The 24,718-nt window shown below is 37.3% G+C and overlaps 1 protein-coding gene across 37 annotated transcripts in view; it reads left to right on the top strand.

Moving 5' to 3' along the window:
• The window catches only part of LOC138322797 (uncharacterized), a 180,124-nt gene that overhangs the window by 136,113 nt on the left and 19,293 nt on the right, over positions 1-24,718 (top strand). For all 37 annotated transcript variants that reach the window (XM_069267086.1, XM_069267047.1, XM_069266915.1 and 34 more), the window contains 36 exons: positions 160-403; positions 1,068-1,185; positions 1,395-1,573; positions 1,976-2,135; positions 2,375-2,572; positions 3,842-4,075; positions 4,275-4,434; positions 4,671-4,912; positions 5,111-5,241; positions 5,476-5,629; positions 5,973-6,194; positions 6,523-6,616; positions 7,038-7,155; positions 7,381-7,529; positions 7,966-8,099; positions 8,302-8,574; positions 8,924-9,208; positions 9,577-9,725; positions 10,567-10,708; positions 11,141-11,244; positions 11,528-11,734; positions 12,188-12,362; positions 12,788-13,062; positions 13,608-13,763; positions 15,066-15,294; positions 15,674-15,828; positions 16,151-16,459; positions 16,772-16,955; positions 17,434-17,636; positions 19,128-19,314; positions 19,540-19,710; positions 20,076-20,492; positions 21,060-21,210; positions 21,634-21,773; positions 22,246-22,334; positions 24,166-24,373. In XM_069267086.1, coding sequence (XP_069123187.1) covers positions 160-403; positions 1,068-1,185; positions 1,395-1,573; positions 1,976-2,135; positions 2,375-2,572; positions 3,842-4,075; positions 4,275-4,434; positions 4,671-4,912; positions 5,111-5,241; positions 5,476-5,629; positions 5,973-6,194; positions 6,523-6,616; positions 7,038-7,155; positions 7,381-7,529; positions 7,966-8,099; positions 8,302-8,574; positions 8,924-9,208; positions 9,577-9,725; positions 10,567-10,708; positions 11,141-11,244; positions 11,528-11,734; positions 12,188-12,362; positions 12,788-13,062; positions 13,608-13,763; positions 15,066-15,294; positions 15,674-15,828; positions 16,151-16,459; positions 16,772-16,955; positions 17,434-17,636; positions 19,128-19,314; positions 19,540-19,710; positions 20,076-20,492; positions 21,060-21,210; positions 21,634-21,773; positions 22,246-22,334; positions 24,166-24,373 — 6,746 coding nt within the window. The remainder of the gene's footprint in view (positions 1-159; positions 404-1,067; positions 1,186-1,394; positions 1,574-1,975; positions 2,136-2,374; positions 2,573-3,841; positions 4,076-4,274; positions 4,435-4,670; positions 4,913-5,110; positions 5,242-5,475; positions 5,630-5,972; positions 6,195-6,522; positions 6,617-7,037; positions 7,156-7,380; positions 7,530-7,965; positions 8,100-8,301; positions 8,575-8,923; positions 9,209-9,576; positions 9,726-10,566; positions 10,709-11,140; positions 11,245-11,527; positions 11,735-12,187; positions 12,363-12,787; positions 13,063-13,607; positions 13,764-15,065; positions 15,295-15,673; positions 15,829-16,150; positions 16,460-16,771; positions 16,956-17,433; positions 17,637-19,127; positions 19,315-19,539; positions 19,711-20,075; positions 20,493-21,059; positions 21,211-21,633; positions 21,774-22,245; positions 22,335-24,165; positions 24,374-24,718) is intronic.

Genomic DNA, 24,718 nt, shown 5'->3' with positions numbered 1-24,718 from the left:
TGTATTGTTGCAGCGCTAAGTGATACCAACCACTCCGACTGTCAGAACTGGTATATTACCAGTAAAATTAACTTTTAAGGGTATGAATAATCACCACATTAATTTTGAAATGGCTTTGAAAATCAGCATACTTGTTGATGTGACGTTGGAATTTTGCAGGAACATGAGCATGGATTATGAAGTGTTGAGGGACTGGACGACATTTGATAATGAGACCCTCAGTGTGAAGTGGCTAAACTTTCACCTAAACCACCGAGATCGTGTAAAGCTTGTTCTCAATACAACAAATGGTGCCCTTAACACAATCCAGAATGAAACTGATGGCTACGTCGTGGACCTCACCCCTCCCAAACTGTTGTATCTAGGGGATGGCGTCAACCCTGGGAATGACATACAGTTCCAGGTAAAGTCAAGGTCATAGGAGGAAATGACAGTAAAGGACAATCTGTTAAATATTTATTAGATCAAGCTGATACTGGGGTTAGCTTCTTTCAGGTTATTAAATTCAAGATTTACTTGAATGCAATGGTAGTAATGTGTCAGCTAAGGTCATTTCAATGTCATGGATTTTACAGAGAAGAAGGATAGTTCCAGGATTTCTTAGTTCAACTGCAATGTCAGGAAAGCATGATCTGTTCTTTGATAGGTCAAGGTCATATAGAATATAAGAAAAGGTTATATAGACTCTAGACAAGGTCAGGTCAGAGAAAAATTGAATTCAAGGGTAGAAATTTTTGAGGTAAAATCACAGTTATTAATTTTAGTGAAAAAGTGATCATTTCAGATAAGGTGAATATGATGCATCTTAGGGGAAGGGAGACAAAGGGAAGTTTAAATCATATGTGTTAGATGAATGGAGGCAATTTGAAGTTAGTATTATGGATCAGAGGAATTTACAATATCAGATACGGTTACATAGAAACGTAAGGAAGCCACCTCATCACTCAAAATGTAAAATTATGTTATTGCCAGTTTATCATAATAGCATATCAAAGCTAGCTTTACCAGACCATAGGGAGTTTATGTTTTAAAACTTTTTAAAACATCATGTATCTGATTTATAACAGGCTGATGCCAGTAGCTTGTCTGCTAACTTCAAGTTTGAGGATGTGGAGTCAAACATCAACCATTACAAGTTCCAGGTCTACGAGAAGAAGGGAGGATCACACACTCAGATATTCCCAGGTATAAGCAGTTATCTCCCCTTACTAATTTAATCCCAGTTAAGTCTTGTCTTATTTAAACCATATTTCATCATTCATTTTCCAGTTTGATTTAAATTGTAGATTAACGTGAGGTTTAGCCGATATTGTAAGCTGATATTGTTTATTGGCCTTGGGAAATTATAAATATTAAGTGCCTATCATGTTGATTTTACATTTTTATGTTTGCAGTAACACAAGGCGAGTGGTTAGAACTCGATGATGATCCAGGACGCACTCTCTATACCCAAGTCATCTCTACACTCAGCACCGGCAGCAGATATAGTATCCGGGTAGGCGCCATCAACAACGCTGGATTTGTGGCAGCATTTGAAACAGATGGTGTTGTGCTCGATACCTCCCCTCCATTGGTATTTAATGATTTTTTTCTCTTCTTGAACCAAGATTTTAACATTTTCTTTGATATTCTTTTTTATAAAATATTCTTAAGCGTGTTTCAAGAATGAACTACTACAGTAAAGTAGTCTTCTTGAACCGAGAAAATCAGACTATCATAAGAATTCAAACAAATATAAAAAAAAATCCGCTTGAAATTTAGTGAGCCATTGCACTGATGCTAATAAGTTTAAAATAATATTTCTTTGACCAAGAAAGGTCATACAGGTTTTCTTAAACCCGAAAGTTATGTCATATTAAAATCTAAATTTCTGATTAAATTACTTCTATAATTCCAAAAGAAAAATAGAATTGCAATAATCCTTTTAGTAATGATATTAACCAATACATAATAATGCTTTCTGTTTCTTTTTCAGATGCTATGGTTGAGGGTTGGAATTCTGAACAATGACCTGGAGGAGAAAGTTGAAGGTTACGTGTGGCAGGCAGACCAGGCAGGCATTAAGGCCAAGTGGTTTGCCTCAGATCCTCAGTCTGGTGTCGTTGGGTACAAAGTAGCTGTCGGCACCATGCCATGTAAGGGACTTCAATCTGTTGAAGTAAAAAATAGTATCGTAACTCTCTTGAATGTAAAAATACTGTTATTATTCTGTTTAAGAAAATTGATCTAACAAGAACTCTTCCTAATTCCACAAGGTTATACATATCATATAAACATTATTATTTTTTGGTTATTTCTTCACTGTAAAATGGGAGTGACAATTATGATCTACCTCTGGTAACATCATTTCTGATTTATGAATATGTTTCACCAGATGGCACAGACAAACTGGACTACATAGATGTCAGTGAAAGTGATGTATACATTGCCAACCTTAACCTTGAAATAACTAACCTAGCGACTAAGAGCCCAGTGTATTACGTCTCCGTGAAATCCATCAACGGTGCTGGTACGGAGAGTGTATCTGCTGTAACATCCACACCGATTATTGTAGTGGAGCAGGATACTGCAGGTAGTTGTCAAATCACTAATATATTGTCTTTATATTCCCTTTATACTGTATTTATCTCCCTTTATACTGTGTTTATCTCCCCTTTATATTGTGCTTATATTCCCTTTACACTGTGTTTATCTCCCCTTTATACTGCGTTTACCCCCCCCCCCCTTATATTGTGTTTATTTCCCCATTATACTGTGTTTATCTCCCCTTTACACTGTGTTTATCTTCCCATAATACTGGTTTATCCCCCTCCCTTATATCATGTTTACCTCCCCTTTATACTGTGTTTATCTCCCCTTTATACTGCATTAACCAACCAACCAACCCCCTTTATACTGTGTTTATCCCCCCTCCCCCCTTATATTGTGTTTATCTTCCATAATACTGGTTTATTCCCCCCCCCCCCCCTTATCGTGTTTACCTCTCCTTTATACTGTATTTATCTTCCCTAATATTGTGTTTATCTCCCCTTCATATTGTGTTTATCTCCCCTTTATAGTGCATTAACCAACCAAACCCCCCCCCCCCCTTTATACTGTGTTTATCCCCCTCCCTCCATTATATTGTGTTTATCTCCCCGTTATACTGTATTTATCTTCCCTAATATTGTGTTTATCTCCCCTTCATATTGTGTTTACTGTGTTTATCTGCCCATAATACTGGGTTTATCCCCCCCCTCCCTTATATCGTGTTTACCTCTCCTTTATACTGGGTTTATCTCCCCATTATACTGGGGTATATAGATGACAGTGATCATTTGCTTTTCCATACAAATAAAGGTTTTGGTGTTGATAAAAGTCTAGAAATACAAATGTGTACTATTGTAGTATTGAATCTGCTTTGGTTTGTTCACTGTATCTTGTCTTTATATCTTAGGCAAAGAAAGAATAAGTTATGCTAAAATTAACATGTTTATAGGTTATTTAAGCATAATTTTCATCCAGTTTTATTGTATGAATGAAAGATATATTTTCATTAGTTTATTTATTATTAAATTGCTTTTTTATTTTTATGGTTTGTAGTGTTTCCTTTTTCATTAAGTGTGTTTTTGCTGATATTATACAAATTAGTTTTAGTTATTTAATTCTTTTAGCTGTCAGTCAAGAGTTCGATTCACATCGTCCACCATCTTTGTTTATACTGTCTGTGATTGTTATATTCTTACGCACTAGATGTCGGTTATGCTCTCATAGACAACACTTTGTTTTGGTTAGTTTATTTTGTGGCACTGCCAGGCTAATGTAAATATAGACATATATACATGATATTTCTGTGTTTTAGGTTACGCTGTAGATGGTGCTGAGGGACTTGGTAGTGATGACATCATGTCTATGGATATTGACTACACGATGGACTTCTCCGTGGTAACAACCCAGTTTGAGGGTTTCACCAGCCATCTCCATGGTGTCATGTCCTTTGAGTGGGCTGTAGGTACCAGTCCCGGAGGAGAGGAGGTGCAGCCCTTCATGTCTGCTGGCATTGTTCATGAGGAAGACGAGAATGTACCTGGAGATGGTAGGTTTAGAAAAGTAATAAATAGACAAATGTAAGTTACTAAATTTCCAATTGCCTTTAATTGAATCAAAAAGATAAAGGGACCACACAACTTATATTACATATCAGTTTGATAAAAAACCAACTTTTGATTGATTATAAGTTCACCGAATAGCAGAGATTATTGCTTTTGTTGTGAGCTTCAATGTCCTTGTTTTAGGTGTGGCCAGTAATGGCTTTGCTCAGACCACTGTCCAGTTGACTGCTAACAAGACTTACTACACCACCATCCGTGGACGGACTAATGGTGGAAATGTCCTGGAGACATCAACTGACGGCTTCACCATCGACTTGACTCCTCCAAGTATAGTACTAGAAAGGTAAACTGCACATACAATCATTATATCAACCTCAAATGAAAAAAGAATATTTGCAATGGAAAATGAAAGTTTGAACTCGGTGACAAGAATGATCACAGAATTATTTTAGAGACACTTTTATCAACATGGACTACATCAGTCTGAAGTGTATTCCCATATATGGATAATGTATTTAAGATGACTAAAACTTTCTTTGAAAAATATTTTTTTTCTAAAAACTGATTGATTTTTTACAGCTTGACTGATGTCTATGCAGCGGACAAAAACATAAAAGAGGGAACTACAATATACCAGCGATCGTCGGACTCGATGACAGCGAGCTGGCAGTACAATGATACAGAAAGCCCGGTCGTGGAGAGCTGGTACACAGTAGGAACTTACCCATTCGCTGATGACATTAAAAAGAGACAGGATGCTCCAATTACTCCCCTTGGATTCAGCTCTATGCCCCTTGGGTCCATCGAACCTGATATCTCTGGTATGTGATTATCTTCCTTAAGTTATAATCTCCCCTGTATGCGATTCATTTCTAATCATTCTTTTATTTTGTTAATTCTTATCTGAACACAGAGCTCATATCAGTAAATTAGTTTCAATAGAAACCTAAATATTGAAAGTTGTTTCTGTATCTGTTTTATTAGTTTTAATGATCTGAAGTTTATGTTTTCTTTTACAGGCAAACCAAACATCCTAACTGTTTGGGCTAAGAACAAAGCAGGCATGATTGAAGGTGTGGCCTCTGGATCGGTCGTGTTTGACAGCTCTGTACCCAAGCTAGGGGAAGTCACCTGTCCTGATTATGTACAGGTAAGAATGGATAATGTTGTCAAGTAACGTACCTGGTTCCACATGATGGAAAAAAACTGTTATGGTTTATGGTAGACTAATTATCATACATTTAGAGAATATGGTCATACTTGTGTATAAGGGAGGAAAGCATAGCATGTTAGAAGTCAGGTTATTTCACATGGCATTCCCATCCCCTTTTTCGCATACAGACATTGACTTCTCTACTGATTCAAGATAACCTGATGTTTGTAGGTCAATGCTCCTGTGCTGTGTACGTGGATGGGATTCTTTGATGAAGAGAGTGGTATAGATAAATACCTCATCACCATGGGACAGATCGAGGGCTCTGACGATATCTTTGACAACGGCGAGGTCGATGGCACTGTCACCTCCTACTCCATTACAGGTAAACTACTTACAACATTCACATTACCACATAATGGTGTTTTAATTACTATATTTTACACCTCACAACCATTATCAAATGGTCAGTTATTCATATCTGGTCTGTGAATCCATCCATAAGCAATTAATGTTTCTAGTGATTTCCAAGACTGCTGATTGAATATGATTATTTTACCCTAAATGAAAATTACTGTAAATGTGACAATACTTATAGCAGGCACAGAAAGTTTAGCCATTTCATTTGATATTTTGCTGTAGCCTGATATTTTGTTTTGTTCAAACTTTTTAAACTAGTTACTAAATTATATGAAATTTTATCATGAGAATGATTTTGTCTTTATTAGGTCTTGGCAGCAAGCTGAAGCATGGTAACACTTACTTTGTCACGGTAACAGCTGTAAACAAGGTCGGCCTGGAGATCTACGCTTTCTCTAACGAGATCGGGATCGATACTACCCCACCCGTGGCTGGTCTCGTGGTGGATCTACACACGGTATACAGGATCGACACTACAAACAATGATAACACAGCCGACTACAACAAGAAAACATGCAAGACTGAAGAAGGCAAGTTCTCAAAGTCATGCTGCTCAGCTATACTCTTATTTAATGATAACTCCTTTCTATTGGTACTTGTTGACATTTGTTTTAATTTCCTTTCATCAATGTTCTTTGAAGGAGTGTAATGGGTCTTCAATGAATTGCCAGTCCAAAATATTTGTCTTCATATGATTATGAGTGATATCTGTAATTTCATAAATTGTTGTATCTAATATGTTTATATTTTATGACATTTTCCATCCACTGTTTTGCATGAGTTTCTCCTTGGGTCATTATTTTTAAACTGTTAAGTCATTAGATGCTAACCATTTAAATGATTTGTTTGATAATGCAGAATGTTTGGCCCTGGATGCTGTTTGTACGGAGTCTCTGACAACCCTGTCTGTCACCTGGCTACCATTCACAGATCCAGAATCAAGGATTGTAAGGTAGGGAATATGACTGAGCTTCAGTCAGACGGTTATACGTCACACGGAATAATGACTATAATTGATAAGACAAAACCTTTCATTACGTCATGGTGATCCTAATTGTTATCGTAATCATGATCATCACCATTCTGAAAATACACATACTAGATATTATTGTTATCCATTTTACTGATAATAAAAGTCTATGATTGTACAACAGAAACAAATTTATTTTTTGTATAAGTACTTAGGCATAAAGATTTAATTTGTGATTAACAGTGGTACATTTCTGAGAAAAGTAATACTCAGTAGAAAACTTAGTAGAAAACTTAGTAGTATTGACTCAGTAGAAAACTTAGTAGTATAGAAATAAAGATATAGCTTTATCTAAAGCATTGGGAACTAATTTTCAATTATAAGGCATGTTTTCTGTTAACAGCCATGAGATTGCTGTGGGAACGACCCCTGGGGGAGGCCAGGTGAAGCCGTTCTTCGAGATACCTAATGATTCTCAACATTACACAATCGGTGGCCTGAATCTGATGGGGCAGTCTCAGGTAAAACATTTCATCATAGTTAATTGTAATCAATTTATTACTTACTATGTTAAAAAAAAAGTAGTGATTGTCCTTAAACTTCATCAGTTAAGGTTCTGAAAGAAAAACATCCCAATTTTGAAATCCCAATCTTAAAATTACAAGAACATACAGGTCATTAACAATCTAAGTAATAAAATTCCATGAAATGGCAAGTCCTCATTTACTGTTCATCTTTTATTACAGTTGTTTGTGTCTCTCAAAGTCACAAACGGAGCCGGACTGACAACAGTTTCCACATCAAATGGAATATACATGTCCTACCTCAGTCAAGGGTTGCCTCCCCTTAATCCTGTAGCTGTACTGGACACGGTGGAGAACTCTATTGGAGATATGTATGTACTAATAAAACATCACCCAATTATTATCATCTTTCTACTTCATCAAGGCAAGCATGTTCTCAATCGGTGTGTTTTTGCATGCATGCATATTAGAAGTGCAACAATGTAGGCCGAGATATTCGAGTTACCTGTAATGATTTCTAATATGAAATTGAAATGACACAATGGGACATTGCCGTTATGCTAAAGCTATTTTGCTGCATACATTTCCCTCAAATAAATTACCTTTTAACATCATAATTATATCAAACTGTAAAACTAACTTGGAGAGAAGGTGAGATCATACTGATTTGAGCTGCTTTTGATGATAACGTCATGTAGAGTGATGCCATTCTTGAGAAACGTGCTTTAATAGAGAGGATTCAATTCTACACTCTGAATCGCCTTGCCTATAACAATTTAGATTTATGGATGTGAGATTTGTTAACAGTAACTACCAGACAGACCTAGGAACTATCCGAGCTGAGTGGGACGTCAGTGGTGATCCGTGTCCGGCTGTGAGCTACTATTGGCAGATTGAGAGGATAGATGGGACTATCATCATGCCATACCTGGACATGCAAAGTAAGTACATAACCTAATTACTTGGGGTGGGGGAGCATCTACTACACCAGTAGTGTGTTAGCTATATCCCATGTTCTATTCTCATAAGTTTTACTCTTGTTTTTTTCCAATTTTGAAATCTTTTTAGAAAAAAATAACATACTTTCAGTTACTTTGAACTTGTGAACAAAATAATTGACTTATCTATGTCTTTCACTTCCAGCTCAGACCGTTGGTGTAAATGATGGCTTACAAATGCTGGACAGAGAAATGTACTTCTCTAAACTGCGGGTGACCAATGCCCTGAACTACACCTATGTTATACGGTCCAATGGAGTCACCATTCAACAGGATCCACTACTCCCAGGCAAAGTATTTGATGGGCCAATCACAGGTTATGACCTCAATTTCTTGCCATCTAGAACGACCATCACTGCTAACTGGTTAGGTTTCGGTCAGCCGGCTGACTCTGTGGTGCAGATCGATGTGGAATCAGGTATGTAAAGTCTGATAGTGAAAATATTGTTATAACACTGTCTGAATGTCACAAATTAACAACTTCAAGGAGGTTTATGAAATTTTTAAGGTGACCAATAAAGCTGCAATATACCTCTGTCTAGCAAGGAGGATTTTTCTTTGGCTTGAACAGTTGAAGTTCCCAGTCTTATCTCTATAGAAGTCATAGATTTCTCAGAAGTTGAGAGTGAAATCAGACAAAAATATTAAGTCAGGAATGTTATGGAGATTTCAGTAAGTTCAGGCTTTGTGAGAATTCCAGCTATTCCAACTTTATACAGACTGATGAGAATGTGATCTGTTATTACACTAGATCTCCTTTACCACAGGTAACCCTGGTCTACAAGCAGGAAACGATGACGAACAAGATCGTAATCAACTCGTCTCATTCTACGAAATTGCCCTGGGAACAGACCGAAGATTTCCAAATACCAGAGACAATGTTGTACCATTCACGTTCGTCGGTCCAAATACAACAGTGACCTTGTATGACCTTGACCTGACCCCTGTAACTGCCGTGTATTACGTGACAGTGAAGGCAACAAGTACATCATATTCAGAAGCCACAGTCACTTCAAATGGCTTCCGTGTTGGATATGATAGTGACATAATTCGTAAGTAGATCGATACTTAACAATTAATTAAGATAAGTGTTAAAAGACTTTTTTGTACATCTTGAAGAATTTGATTCAGATTTTTTGTGTAACTTATATAACGTATATATAGTTGCCATCTTGGATTTTAACAGTGACCAAAAAAAAAAAAAGTTTTGTTCATAAATGATACTTATTCTGTATACATGAGGGGTTTTTGTGGTAGAGTCTAATACCCTGATGGGTCAGGCATTAGTGGCCATTAAATAGGGGGAGCTCTAGTGTTATTAATTCTCTTTCCTGTAGCTATTTTGATTTCATATGGAGGCTTTGCATTTATGTCTGACACCAATTTAACTTACAAAGTAACTGATATAATGCCGTTTTAGCTGGAGAAATCATACTGGCAACGTACGTAAGTTCTTACCAGTACCTCGACTCACAGTGGGAGGAGTTCACGTCTAAACTCGATATTCTCATGTACTACGTGGCTGTATCTAACAACTCAGATGCCAACAACACTGACTGTAAACTGTATGTAAGTAAAATGGTCGACTATGTGTACAATCAACACTGGCTGTAAATTGTATGTAAGTAAAATGGTCAACCATGTGTACAATCAAAACTGACTGTAAACTGTGTGTAAGTAAAATGGTCAACCATGCGTAAAATCAACACTGACTATAAACTGTATGTAAGTAAAATGGTCAACATTGTGTACAATCAACAATGGCTATAAACTGTATGTAAGTAAAATGGTCAACATTGTGTACAATCAACAATGGCTATAAACTGTATGTAAGTAAAATGGTCAACATTGTGTACAATCAACAATGGCTATAAACTGTATGTAAGTAAAATGGTCAACATTGTGTACAATCAACAATGGCTATAAACTGTATGTAAGTAAAATGGTCAACATTGTGTACAATCAACAATGGCTATAAACTGTATGTAAGTAAAATGGTCAACATTGTGTACAATCAACAATGGCTATAAACTGTATGTAAGTAAAATGGTCAACATTGTGTACAATCAACAATGGCTATAAACTGTATGTAAGTAAAATGGTCAACATTGTGTACAATCAACAATGGCTGTAAACTGTATGTAAGTAAAATGGTCAACATTGTGTAAATGAACACTGGCTGTAAACTGCATGAAGTATTACATACTTTACTGTCACCCTTTTCTACCATACAACACAATGTGGAGAACTTTTGAACTTGTCAGGTGATTTTCAATTGAGGGTTGCTATAATAGGTTAAGCTTGTAATACGTATATAAGACTTATACCACCACAAATAAAATATATAACATACATACATGTACCTATCCCCAGCTCTTTTGTGTTTCTCAATAATATTACTTGTTTGCAGATTGAAGGTGGAAAGGCTTCAGAGGAAGTGAAGTCACAGTTATTCACAGAGTATAATGTGACAAATCTCGGCAAGAACTCGTTCACAAAGATCCAGCCTCTAAACCTGACACAGGGCGAGTCCTACTTCCTTTATGTCATGGGTGAGTTAACTCATTGTAGTGGTACATACCCTTGAAGCTCATTAAAATTATCAATGTTATGAAATCTATTGTAGTAGCAGAAAATGTATCTTGAACATCATTCTGTAAAACTCTTTGTTTTAAAGGATTGAGATACAAAAAGGTACAGATATATCATGACAAGATTTCTCTTTAATAATTTCTGCTTAAAAGTTTTAAGTCATCTGACTAAAAGGGTTCTGATGACCTAATGATAGTCTTACTGGAGATCATCTTGAGATGATTCTCGCCCCATATTGCTATTTTTTTATTAGTTTTAAATGCAAGGTGACCTTCATCTATATTACTATGACCTTGAAGGTACCTTGGATTCTTTGTATATAGTTCAGTAGCTGTTATTGAGGCTCTCGGTGTACATACTTCAATGGTGATTCTCTGTTTGATGTGTTTTAGCCACAGACAAGTCTGGACAATGCGCCATAACGATGAAGGAATTCACCACCGACACTACACCCCCCACCATGGGACGGATGACTGCTGGCATATTCTATGACATGGTAAACACAAAACTTAATACTTTCAAAAATTGTGACTTAAGCTCATGATTGTTCATTTATGTTAAATTAATTAAAAGAATATTTTCATCAATTATGGAACAATAAAGTAAATTTCTGACAATATCAAATTTGTTCTTTGTAGCTGCTATGAAACCAGTGGAACATATAGTATTACTTGATGTGTTCATCCCATCTCATTCAATCCTATTTCAAATGGAGTTTGGGAAATTATTTTCTTACACACATAAACTTATAGTTAACAACTTAAATATTTGTATTCCAGCCTGTATCCTACACTACTGATAATAAGTCTGTGACTGTGTACTGGGAAGGGTTTGAAGACCCTGAGTCAAACATTAGCAGTTACTCGCTTTCTATGTACCGCTACGCCTCCTGTAGGGCTTCGGACACCACTGAAATCCTTGTCATGAATTGGATAGAAATCTCAGCCAATAACTCACAGTTCACACTAGTTGACCTTGAACTTAAGGTAAATATTCTGTGTTTTCATGCCCCCAGTATGGAATAGAGGATGGAGGTGAGAGACTTTAGTGTAATTATCTTTTCTTACTGCCTCATAGTGTTCTTTCCTACGTCATCCCTGCTGCGTTAACTTCTTACGGAAATTCAAAAATATCAGCTGACAAAACAGAGATCAATTGCAATTTGACATTTGTTTGTGTATAATGTCATTTAATTATAAGGAAGCACTTACTTATCTCTTGACTGAAGTTACGACTTGATGATAGATACCTTTTATAAACAATAGACACTTTTAACTCTCTCTTAATTATTCCAGTTTTGAGGTAAAATCCTCTACTTCAGTATTTGGATTTGTTTCTCATAGTGTTAAATGTATTTAAGTTTGAGTACTCCAAAAATAATCTTTTTCAAAAAATTGAAGTAAACTTTTGATATTTAATGTATGCTATCTTGTTGACAGTCCAGTGTACCATACCTGATCAAACTGAAGGTAACAAACGGCGCTGGTCTGTACGTGACCACCACCAGCTCACCTATATTGTATGACAAGTCGGTACCTACAGGGGGACGAGTATCTGATGGACACGACTTCCAGAATGATGGGGTCTGGTTTAGTAGCAAGACTTCAATGACTGGTTTGTGTTTTACATCCAATTCTCTTAAATAATTTGCTCTGATTGAACTTTAAATGCAGAATAATAATGTATGTTTAAAAAATTACATTTTTCTGTCCCTGCTATGGATAGGGAGGGCATGTAGTGTTTCTTTTGTCTGTTTTATCACATCTGGAAGCATGCAAGCATTTATGTCTTACTGATAAATTTTACTATGAGTAAATTGCAATGGTGAGAGTTAAAACATAGGAGAATTCAGCAGAAAGAAAATGAAAAGATGTAAGCGATGATGATGTCGCTGGTTCTTTGCTTTTGAATTGTAAAGTAGGAAATATATTCCTAAAGTGTTGTTCACTAAAATCTGTTTACCAGTAATAATGTTTAATCATTCTATAATTTGTTACCTTTATAATGTTTAATCATTCTATAATTTGTTACCTTTATAGGTTCATTCCTACACCTTGCCAGTCCCACAGCTGAGAATTGTCCTCAGCGACCTGTCAGTGTCGCTAACGCCACAGGATGGCGCAAGATGGAACAAAATGGCTTCAAGGATCCTACCTGTAAAGAATGGAACCTAGAACAAAAACCTGGCTTTGTCATCAAGGATATTTACGATGACATCATTACCCTGAAGGTGGCTAGGGATTCTAACGAGGAAAAAGTCAACGCTGGTATATACTACCGGAGTGCTGATATGGAAAATGGAGGCGAATACCAGGTCAGTAGAGGGCAAAGAACAAGGTCAAAGGTTAATTGATATTGGTGTATGAGATCATTTTGTTTAATCAATTTGTTGATATTGTGATCACGTCTGATGAATTGGGTTTCAATAAAGTTTGGTCTCTGTCGGATCTTACTGGAGGTGATGTGTCTGTGTAGTCTTGACTTAGTAATGCTGGTATTCTAATGTATTATACAGACCTGAACTGGTGTATAATCATAGACTAGGACTGCCATCAACGGCGCCGTATATGGTGGGCTTATAATAAAACTATATAGCATATTTGCAATCTTTTACAAAAATATGATGCTGCAACATGTAAATTTTATTGAAACATAATGTGTCAATCTATTAAAAGTAATTACTATATCAAAGGAGCATTATGGAAACTGTTTAGTGTAAAAAATCTCTTGATATGTCTGTGATTAATACTTTCACCTACTATGGAGTTGGAGCTGGGCGGTTATAAATTGATGTCATTGCTGTTGTGTCCTGTTCTGTTTTATTTAACAAATATAACAAATAAGTGAATTATTGTACAGGTGATGCTGAAGGCAGCTGGTGGTGGGGGTAAGGCAGTAACAGAGATCTTGTTCTGGGATGGACCAGTGGACGAGATAGCCACACTGGACTATCACGAGGACCCGGACTGGACAGAGGGACTGTGTTCATGTTGTCTCATCGCTCCTACACCGCCAGTAAGTCAAACATTCAGGTAGAGGCTGCAGTGGCTTTGTTGTTAAAGGTGTCCTTGTATCAACCTTTTGACATTACTACAAACTCTGTTAGTACAGGGTTCAGGTATTGAGCATAGGTTTTTGTTGGTGTTTGGCCACAACCAGAGTACATAATCATAGACTGTTCCTCAAATTTCAATGTCACCTGTATAAATGAAAATGGCCAATTTATTATCAAACTTGAGGGATTATGAATATATTTTTCTACCACAATAGGCGGTGTTATTCAACTCTCAGGACATTAAATAAACACTGCAGCTGTTTATTAACAATTTGTTTATACCACACGTGGTATAAACTCTGTACGCATTCTGATTGGCTGACACGGTGAACTTTGACCGAATTACTTACTTCTCAGTGTCAAGTCATCATTGTCAACGTCATCAATAATCGAATGACGTCATTCGAAGTTCTGATTGCAGCTTGATGTTCAAAACTGCTGTTGGAGCGTACGCGTGGTGATTGTTGTGTCAAAATATGTGCCGTTTTCATACATGTTAAATTGAGGAATAAGAATTTCACTAATGAGTTTCGTAGATTAAACGTGTATGATACGAACTTGATCTTGGTGGTAATGGTTTGATGATTATCTGGCGGGTATTAGACGATGCCATGTTGTGCGAATGTTTTTCCATGTATACATGAAGTTCGACATTGAGTTTTATTTTCTGGAAGCAACTATGAAGATTTGAACACAATAAGACGTAAGTTGAGTATTATTTAACCCTGAAGATGTTCCCATTTAGAAGAGTTTGATATCGATGAATTCTTTATCAAACAATGACTTTTTAATACTAATTAGTGTCTTTTTGCTGATGAAAATATTACTACAGCTTATTTGCATATTTTGATAAATCCACGCTACCGTATCCCCACCTTATTTTTATTGGCTAAATACGAATATGATTGTGATAGAAACAGGTCAAACTACTCGTGGTTGTTGAATATTGAATTTATTCCACACTCTTAAGTTATTTTTTTAAAGTTACAAAAGACACTCTCTAAAGCTTGTGTCTTTTGTAACTTTTAAAAAATACCTCACTCGTGTGGAATAAATTCAATATTCAACTACCACTCATTGTGTAACCTCTATATATAGCACCATAACAATGTAATTAGTGTTGTTCTCTATGATTGGTCTAACTGGAAGACAATTTGAATAGTTACATGTGTGTGTTAGTTGCAGTCTAATTGCAGTTGTATAGTCCAAAGGCTCCCTCATTTCTATTTCCAATGATACAAGAAAATTTCTTTCTTTTGTAGGATTGTCCATGTGATTGTCCAAACTTCCTACAACAAAACAACATTACAGCAGCCCCTGCTGGCAGTGTTACCACCACCACTCTGGCTCCCACAGCGACTGCCCCCACGACAACTTTACCCTATGACATCATCGACGAGGACTCGGATGTGGACGGCATTAATGCTATAGATACTAGTTGTCCGCTCACCCAGAGATCATGTGGTGTACAGATCCATGCAGAAGACCCAGGTTTGTGACCATGCCCTCTAGAACTAGATTTACTCTCTCCCATTATTATAGAAATCTCTCCCGTTGTTATAGCATCTCTCCCATTGTCATAGCAATATCTCCCATTGTCATATTATTAGCAGTCTCTCACAGTGTCATAGGACTCTCCCATTGTCATAACAATCACTCCCATTATCATAGCAATCTCTCCCAATGTCACAGCCATCTTTCATATTGTCTTAGGAATATCTATTTACATTATATGTAGTCCATGATATTCAATACAACATGATGTCCTTATAATTAAACACAAGAAATGATAATCATTCACATGTGATTGAAGCAAGGAAAGATTGAACAGCTACATGTTTGTGTACTTCTAACTCTTCTTTGTTTGTAGTTGAAGGATTCAACAACCAAATAGTAGCTTGGTGTCGTGACTTCAATAATACAGACAAACTCAGTACCACAGCGGTCGATCTGACCTTTAACCCTTCGACCGGTTACCATGCCTACCAAGTGAGCTTTGAAGCTGTCAATGAGGAGGCTGTTGAGGTAAGAAGACTGATGATCATTATTTATTTAAAACTTGTGTAATAGCCAAAAAATTTTGAGATCTTTACTTAAAATGATAAGACATGAAATTAGTTTTATTAGTACTTGTATATATTGAAATCTTTAAGAAATATTTTTACTAGTTGATTTTCTCTCCTTCCAAGGTTTTATTCCAGTGTTGTGTAGAAGCTGAAATTCATGATTCTTGTGTCCTTCATGTTTGACCTTTTTACGAGAAAATGTTGATTTATCTGTGTTAACTTTTTTCATTGCCAGACCCAATGGTGTATGATTTATCTGTGTTAACTTTTTTCATTGCCAGACCCAATGGTGTATGCGAGTATTTGTGGATTCAGAGTATATGACAGAATTGTGTGGAATCGCAGAATTCACTCTTAACACCTTGTTGGTGTTCCATGTATTCAACAAGAACAATGTTGTACCACCGATTGTCTCGACGTTCGAGCCATGGACTGCCAGGGCTTATATAAGAGAACTGATCATGCCTCCTGAGCCCGGCTCCCTGTGTCGTTATGGTGTACCCTTTAGGGGAGCCACAGACCCCATTCTACAGTATGAGGCGGGCATTGGGACTACCAAGCTAGGGACAGAGGCTGAACCTTTTAGAGTGGTAAGTCTGATGTCACATATTCCTAACAATCATCTGGTATTGATTATAATTATGATATTTGGGCACTGTATCAGACGTTTATGGATCTTCTGGGTCTGATAAATGCATTTCATGACAATTACTCTAAGACTAGTTCATCTTATAGGAAACCAAATTATCTGATGATATGCCAATCTATACTCTAGATTCTTTGCCTTGCTTTTTAAGTTTATTAAATGGCTAAAAAGCAAAAATAATTCACCAAACAGAATGACTTGATTGCAGTGATCTTGTAAATTGAAAATTATTATTCATGGATCCTGTATTTTACAGATCGACACACCCTGTATTCCATGTTTTGATGACTGTTCCCGATTCCAATGCGATGCGTCCTGTAACCCAGAGGAGCGAACCCTGAAGACCTTTACACTGACGAATCTAACACTAGACCCTAAATTATACGTGGAAAATGAGACTGGCCACGGCATTCTAGAGGATGTCACTTACTATCTCACAGGTACAAAATGGTTGACCTTGGTTAACTGGAAATTGTTTATAGCAATATTATTTTGTCAAATTTGGAAGTATTTTCTGCAACATAGCAAAACTTTCCACAATAACTGCAACGTTTCACCACACTTATGCCACTTTTACAAGATAACAAGTCATGACTGTATTAATTTTCTGTCTGCAACAAGAAAAGGGGCAATATGTCTGTAACTAAGATCCAATCTTCTGATCATTGGTTTGCTGCCCTACTTATCTTTAGACTTATACATTGTGAAGGGAAATATATATTGACACAAACCTAAAAAATCCACTACCACAAAACTAACAACACAAACCTGCCACAAGTGCCACTACAACATGTACACTTAACATATACAGTAATCCATAGTGATTCCAAGGTGAATGTATGCCTGTTCATAAACCTATCTGATCTATTGCTTTGATTTGAATCCTAGAAATTTCACTATGTTTGTCTGTGTTACCAGTGAGGGCCCTGGTTGGTTCTGGGGAAACTGCCGTAATGTCATCTGATGGATTCTACATTGACGAGACGCCGCCTAATTTTGACACGGATGTATTTATCTACATTGATGTAAACCAGGGTGAATTTACACCGACTTATTACCAGTCGTCCAACAGTACTATCAAAGCAATCTGGCTGTGTGAGGACAGTGAGAGTCTAATAAAGGTATCACATACTCAGGACTGTTTTAGCTATAGATATTAATTAGTCCCTCCTTCTAGTAATGGAGAAGACAGATTGTTATAGTCTGTTCGACATCAATAGGTGGAATTAGTTTTACTGGAACATTATTTCTTTGCTATCTCAAAATCTCCATATTGAGCTCCCTGCATGGACTCATACAGTTAACACAGCTTTATAGTTAAATAATATTTCTCAAAAGGCAATTATTATCTTAACCCTTAATCAAGTATCCTCTTAAAGAATATTTAGCCCACCATCATCAGATGGTGGGCTATTCAAATCGCCCTGCGTCCGTGGTCCGTCGTCCGTCTGTAAACAATGCTTGTTATCACTATTTCTTAAAAACTGCTGCAGGGATTTTGTTCAAACTTCACATGGAGGGTCCCCTTGGTCCCTAAGTGTGCCATACAGATTTTGAGGCTGATCGGAAAAACAAGATGGCCGCCAGGCAGCCATCTTTGATTTTGGCAGTTGAAGTTTGTTATCGATATTTCTTGAGAACTACTGAAGGGATTTTGTTCAAACTTCACATGGAGGGTACCCTTGGTCCCTAGTTGTGCCATACAGATTTTGAGGCTGATCGGAAAAACAAGATGGCCGCCAGGCAGCCATCTTTGATTTTGGCAGTTGAAGTTTGTTATCGATATTTCTTGAGAACTACTGAAGGAATTTTGTTCAAATTTTACATGGAGGTTACCCTTGGTCCCTTTTTATGCCATACAGATTTTGAGGCTAATAGGAAAAACAAGATGGCCATCTTGGATTTTGATAGTTAAGGTTTGATATCCCTATTTCTCAAAAAGTGCTGAAGGAATCTTTCTCAAATTTAATATGTAGGTTCCCCTAGTGCCCTTGTTGTGCATATTGTGATTTGGGACTGATCGGTCAACAAGATTGCTGCCAGGCAGCCATCTTGGATTTTTATATTCAAAGTTTGTTATCGCTCTTTCTCAGAAAGTATTGAATGGATCTTTCTCAAATTTCACATGTAGGTTCCTCTAGGGCCCTAGTTGTGCATATTGTGATTTGGGACCGATTGATCAACAAGATGGCCCCCAAGGAGTCATCTTGGATTTTGATAGTTGAAGTTTGTTACCGCTATTTCCCAAAAGGTACTGAAGGGATCTGTCTCAAATTTTATATGTAGTATGTTTGAAAAAGTTTAAAAAGTAGAGAAAAGATCCATCTTTCCTTTGTCAGATATAGATCATTCTTTGGTGGGCACCAAGATCCCTCTGGGATCTCTTGTTTAAAAGTGGAGTAGATAATGCAGTGGCCATGCTGACTGCTAGACCCATCCCCCTACCTTTGGGTTGCTGGTGTGATATCCATGTGAGGTACTGTTACTTGGTGGCAAATTGAGAAGGGGATTTATACTTTACCAATATGTGTCCAGTTCTTTTCAGACTTAATATAGAGATTTTAAATGTTACAACAGACATTTCAGTTTTCTGTATACAATGTATTATATAGGAGTACCAGTGGTCTATAGGTACGACAGTAGGCGCTCAGGACCTACAGGACTGGGAGTCTGTAGGAATCAATCCTGCGGGGATCAACGCTACGTTTGAAGGACTGCTAGAACACAATACGACTTACTATGTCTCTGTCAAGTGTACCAACGGAGCTGGGGATGTGGTCACCTACAACGACACCAAAGGTAGGTCTGTCTCAGAGGAAGATCAAATAGAAACTTCATCAAATCATGCATTCTCCAATTATGCTTTGCCTCTGGCATGAAATGGTAGAGCATATTCATGTAGTGTTGTCTGTGCCTTTATCATTGCATTCAGTTTCAGATAGAAACATGGACATGTACATGACTTAGTGAATAGGACACTTATAACGGAATCTTGTTACTACAATGGTAAGGGTTCTATTGTAGGTACAACAGTGTTGTTGGAGCCACCAGTTATAGATGATGTTAACACGGATCTAGTTGGCACTGAACCTTTCCCTGAACCTGTCATACCATCCGACTCTAAGATACTGAACGACTCCACCACCCTTACCTGTAGCTTCACCATGACGGCAGATGGTAGTGTAGATCGATATGGTAAGTGTTTTTCTTTGTACTGAATACAAGATATATACAGATATTTAAGAATACAGCTTTGGTTTTATATATCGTTATGTTTGAGTTCAATGTTTCTAGGGCTAGAAAGAAAGTGGTAACTGATGGAGAGGACATTGAAACACAAAGCAGGAATCTACTTATAGTCGGAAGCATGATATTTATTTGAGCCTCAAATATGAAAGGAAATCAAACTTTTTATTGACATGCAAAGTTCAAGAATAAAGTAATGTTGATATTAATCTAAGGTCAAATGACCTTGATATTTTCTAAGGTCTTCTTGATGGATTCATTCTTATTTATTTTTTCTTCAATATTTTAATCGCTATGTTTTGTATTTTTTGTAGATTTCTGTGTTGGAAGCACGACTGAAGAAGATGACATCTTTCCATGTACATACTCAGCCATTAACGTATCCACGACAGTGCAGATCAAGACTGGTAAATTTTACATAAACGGCATGGAGATTCGGGCCTTAGCACAGTTGAGGGCTCCAAAGCCTGGAGAAAGTGCTGCGGAGCAGTCCGATGTTGCTAACAGTCAGTTTGACCTTGAGCCAATGAGACAAGCCGTTATGTATCTACGAATCTGTAATAAGGCAGAACTGTGTACCAATAAGACTGTCGCTACCACAGTGATCGGTTCTCCTGGGATGATGTCCAGTACATCCTCCAATGGTTCAAGCATCACCATTGCATTCACTGTCGGATCGTCACGGCGACGGAAACGAGCCACCAGCAACATCAATGTTCATACTCCTGAAGGTTTGTCTGATAATCCTGTTCTAACACTTACCCGTGTATTACAACAGTAAAGTATCACCAGGGGTATGTTACAATCTCCAGTCTGAGATGTGAATCTCAATTCAAGGGAGACGTCATTGTATACAAGTTCAAGTTCCAATATAAGTATTTTTGTCTAACCCATAACCTAAAGATGAAATAAATAAAATAAAAAGTTAAAAAAAAACAACCTTGAAGATGCAGATGTTGCACTTGTATTTGTGTGCTGCTATTTTGGTAACTGATCTTAACCTCATTGTCAAAAGTGAAATTTAAATACATGTATATGCAACTTTTTCAATTATAGTTCTAGTCTTGGTGATATCTTGTATTAAAACATAAAGATGAAACCAGTAGTATACTTAAATCATTCATTGATAATGTGATTGAGCGCAATTTCATAAAAGGTCATTGGTCTCTTACCTTAAACCTGTTGCAAAAGAAACATACAATCCACATTTCTTGTTCTCAAAAATGAATATCTATTTAACAGTTTTACAGATTTGAAGCTTAAGATAATAGACCTTTTGTTTGACTTGTTATTATCAGGGCTGCTGCCAGGTCAGACTATCGTGGTGACAGCACTGAAAGACGCTGACCTACAAAAGGACTACCGGTCAGACGCCTCCCTTAGCTTCGTACCCTATATAGTCGACCCATCCACTACCTATGATCTCACAGAACGGTTGTTACGGAAACGGTAGGTTAAAATGATGTAAACACTAAATAGAAAAAATCAAGGCACCATTGTCATAACAACAATAAATCATGGATGGACATTGATAGAGTAAGCTACCATTGACAACTTGGAAGCATTGGTATGGAAACTTCTAGTCATTTCACATAGGAACATTGTATACATTTGGGAAAATATCAACACAGACTATATTTAAAATCTTTCTCAATCTTTTGCTGTACATATTGTATAAGCAAGCAGTTTCATCAATGATGGCTCAACCTTATTCTCAAGTTTTATTTTGTATATCTCCATATCCTAATTAAGGTTTTATAGAATGCACTGGTTAGATGCTCAAAACAAAAGTTGATGAAATAGTTATTAATTTAAAACGACATGTTCTTAATGCCTATTAAAACCTACTGAACTATGTGTGTTATGATGTAGATTCCTTGGGTATTCTGATTCGTTTGCCATTGGCTCCCTCGGTCACTATGAGATACCAGGTCCACTACTGGTGACCTACCCAGATTCGGTGGGAAACGTTACCACTGGCAACAGGACCATGCTACTACACTGGAACAAGAGTATGTATTTCTTCATTAAAACTAAACTTCCAAAAAGTCTTTTACAAAGGAATTATGATTTAACTAAGACCATTTGAAAAAAAGTAAAAATAGATTGAGTAAAATAGATCTTGAACATATATACATGTAGCTACATTTGATTGTTTGTATAAAGTGCCCTTTTTAATACCCTCATTGATATTTGTTGATAACAAAGGTTAAAATTTAGGGTAGGAAAATTGAGATATTAAGAAAATGTTTCAATTGGTCATTAATGTTAATGTCTTGTGTAACTAATAAGACATTACTTTTTAAACTGTTTTGTTGAATTTTGCATTTTCTGTTTATTTCACACTTACTTACTGGAATGGTATATATAATAACCTATTTACACCAACACTCACATTTGAAATGCTCTAATTTAATGAGTGGAGCAGTCTATTACTAATTTGGAGGTGTGGATGAGTTAAATGTTGTAATTTCTAATTGCCAGATCAAAACCAATGGGAGATCAGCAGTAAGTCGTGCGAGTACGAGACAGACACAGAGGTGTTTAATGGAGACGGCACTGTCACAGTCAAGGTAATTATATTCTATCAGTTGTTTATAGGTCATCTGACCCGAAGGGTCAGGATGACCTATAGTCATCATGTTTCGTCCGTCGTCGTGCGCCGTCCGCCGTGCGCCGTCCGCCGTGCGTTAACTTTTCACATTTTGAACTTCTTCTCAAGTTTGACCAGTGGGATTGAGCTGAAACTTACCTGAAATGATCCTGAGATGGTCCCGACAAAGTGTTGTTATTTTTCGGGTCGATCCGAAATCCAAGATGGCCGCCACAGCCGCCATCTTGAAAACACATTTTAAACTTCTTCTCAAGTTCTACCGGTGCGATTTGGCTGAAACTTGCATGAAATGATCCTGACATGGTCCCGACAAAGTGTTGTTATTTTTCGGGTCGATCCGAAATCCAAGATGGCCGTCACAGCCGCCATCTTGAAAACACATTTTGAACTTATTCTCAAGTTCTACCGAAGGGATTTGGCTGAAACTTGCATGAAATGATCCTGACATGGTCCCGACAAAGTGTTGTTATTTTTCGGGTCGATCCGAAATCCAAGATGGCCGCCACAGCCGCCATCTTGAAAACACATTTTAAACTTCTTCTCAAGTTCTACCGGTGCGATTTGGCTGAAACTTGCATGAAATGATCCTGACATGGTCCCGACAAAGTGTTGTTATTTTTCGGGTCGATCCGAAATCCAAGATGGCCGCCACAGGCGCCATCTTGAAAACACATTTTGAACTTCTTCTCAAGTTCTACCGGTGCGATTTGGCTGAAACTTGCATGAAATGATCCTGACATGGTCCCGACAAAGTGTTGTTATTTTTCGGGTCGATCCGAAATCCAAGATGGCCGCCACAGCCGCCATCTTGAAAACACATTTTAAACTTCTTCTCAAGTTCTACCGGTGCGATTTGGCTGAAACTTGCATGAAATGATCCTGACATGGTCCCGACAAAGTCTTGTTATTTTTCGGGTCGATCCGAAATCCAAGATGGCCGCCACAGCCGCCATCTTGAAAACACATTTTGAACTTCTTCTCAAGTTCTACCAGTGCGATTTGGCTGAAACTTGCATGAAATGATCCTGACATGGTCCCGACAAAGTGTTGTTATTTTTCGGGTCGATCTGAAATCCAAGATGGCCGCCACAGTCTCCATCTTGAAAACACATTTTGAACTTCTTCTCAAGTTCTACCGGTGCAATTTCGCTGAAACTTGCATGAAATGATCCTGACATGGTCCAGACAAAGTGTTGTTATTTTTCGGGTCAATCCGAAATCCAAGATGGCCGTCACAGCCGCCATCTTGAAAACACATTTTGAACTTATTCTCAAGTTCTACCGAAGGGATTTGGCTGAAACTTGCATGAAATGATCCTGACATGGTCCAGACAAAGTATTGTTACATCTCTGGTTGATCCCAAATCGAAGATGACAACCATGACACTATGTATAATTAAGTTCCTATATTTAAAGGCCCTTGGGCCTCTTGTTTGAAATAAAATTTGTTGAAAGAAATTGAAAATGATCCTGACATGGTCCTGACAAATTGACACCATATATAATTAATTTTACTATTGCCAAGGTAGTCAGATGACCGTTAAGGCCCTTTGGGCCTCTTGTTTATACAAGTTTCTTTTTCTTAATAATGAAACTAATGAATTCTTGCTAAGAAATTTTGTAATGATATAATGAAAGAGTCAATCTAGAAAGGGGAAGTGTTCTTACTGCTCGTCTGACACCCCATGAAAGCTCTTGCATTGGCTCTGCTCAAAGATATTTTTTGTTTTCTTGTATGTTATGTATGTGAATTTTCATAGACGTTTAACAACATGAAATTGTGTATACAGGTATGTGAGACACACAAGGAGGCCAATGAAAATGCTACAGACTCCAGCTCTGATACCACCAGTCGCCGACGCCGACGATCCGCTGTAAGTCCTGAGGCATACTTCAGCTCAGAAACCGAATTTGTGCTGGCCAATACTGATGCTGAACCCTTCAACTCTCCCCCTATCCTTGAGAGTGATCCGTTTATATACATGATGGAGGATGAAGGTAAGTGTAGATGATGAATGGGGAACCAATTAAACAAGTATGTATAATTACTTGTCTAGTTCATCAATTTGGAATCATGGAGTATATTTCTCCAATCTGCCGCAAATAACTGTTGTTATATGGTAAATAAAACTTTCAAGGTAATTGGCTCATAAAAACATAAGCTAGCTGGTATCCAGTAGCCGATATTATTGTCTTTCAAATAAAAAAAATGTGTTTGGCAAGGGGATGCCATCAGTCTTTCACTACTGAAACAATGAATGGGGAAAACATTTATTTCTTAAGCTTTTTTACATTCTGCTAATATTGGAGATTTCGATTGATTGTAGAATGATTTTACTGTAA

This window comes from Argopecten irradians, chromosome 1 (assembly GCF_041381155.1).
Source record: "Argopecten irradians isolate NY chromosome 1, Ai_NY, whole genome shotgun sequence".
Lineage (NCBI taxonomy): Eukaryota > Metazoa > Mollusca > Bivalvia > Pectinida > Pectinidae > Argopecten > Argopecten irradians.
Note: the sequence above shows the minus strand (reverse complement) of the source record. Positions and strands in the feature narration are given on the sequence as shown.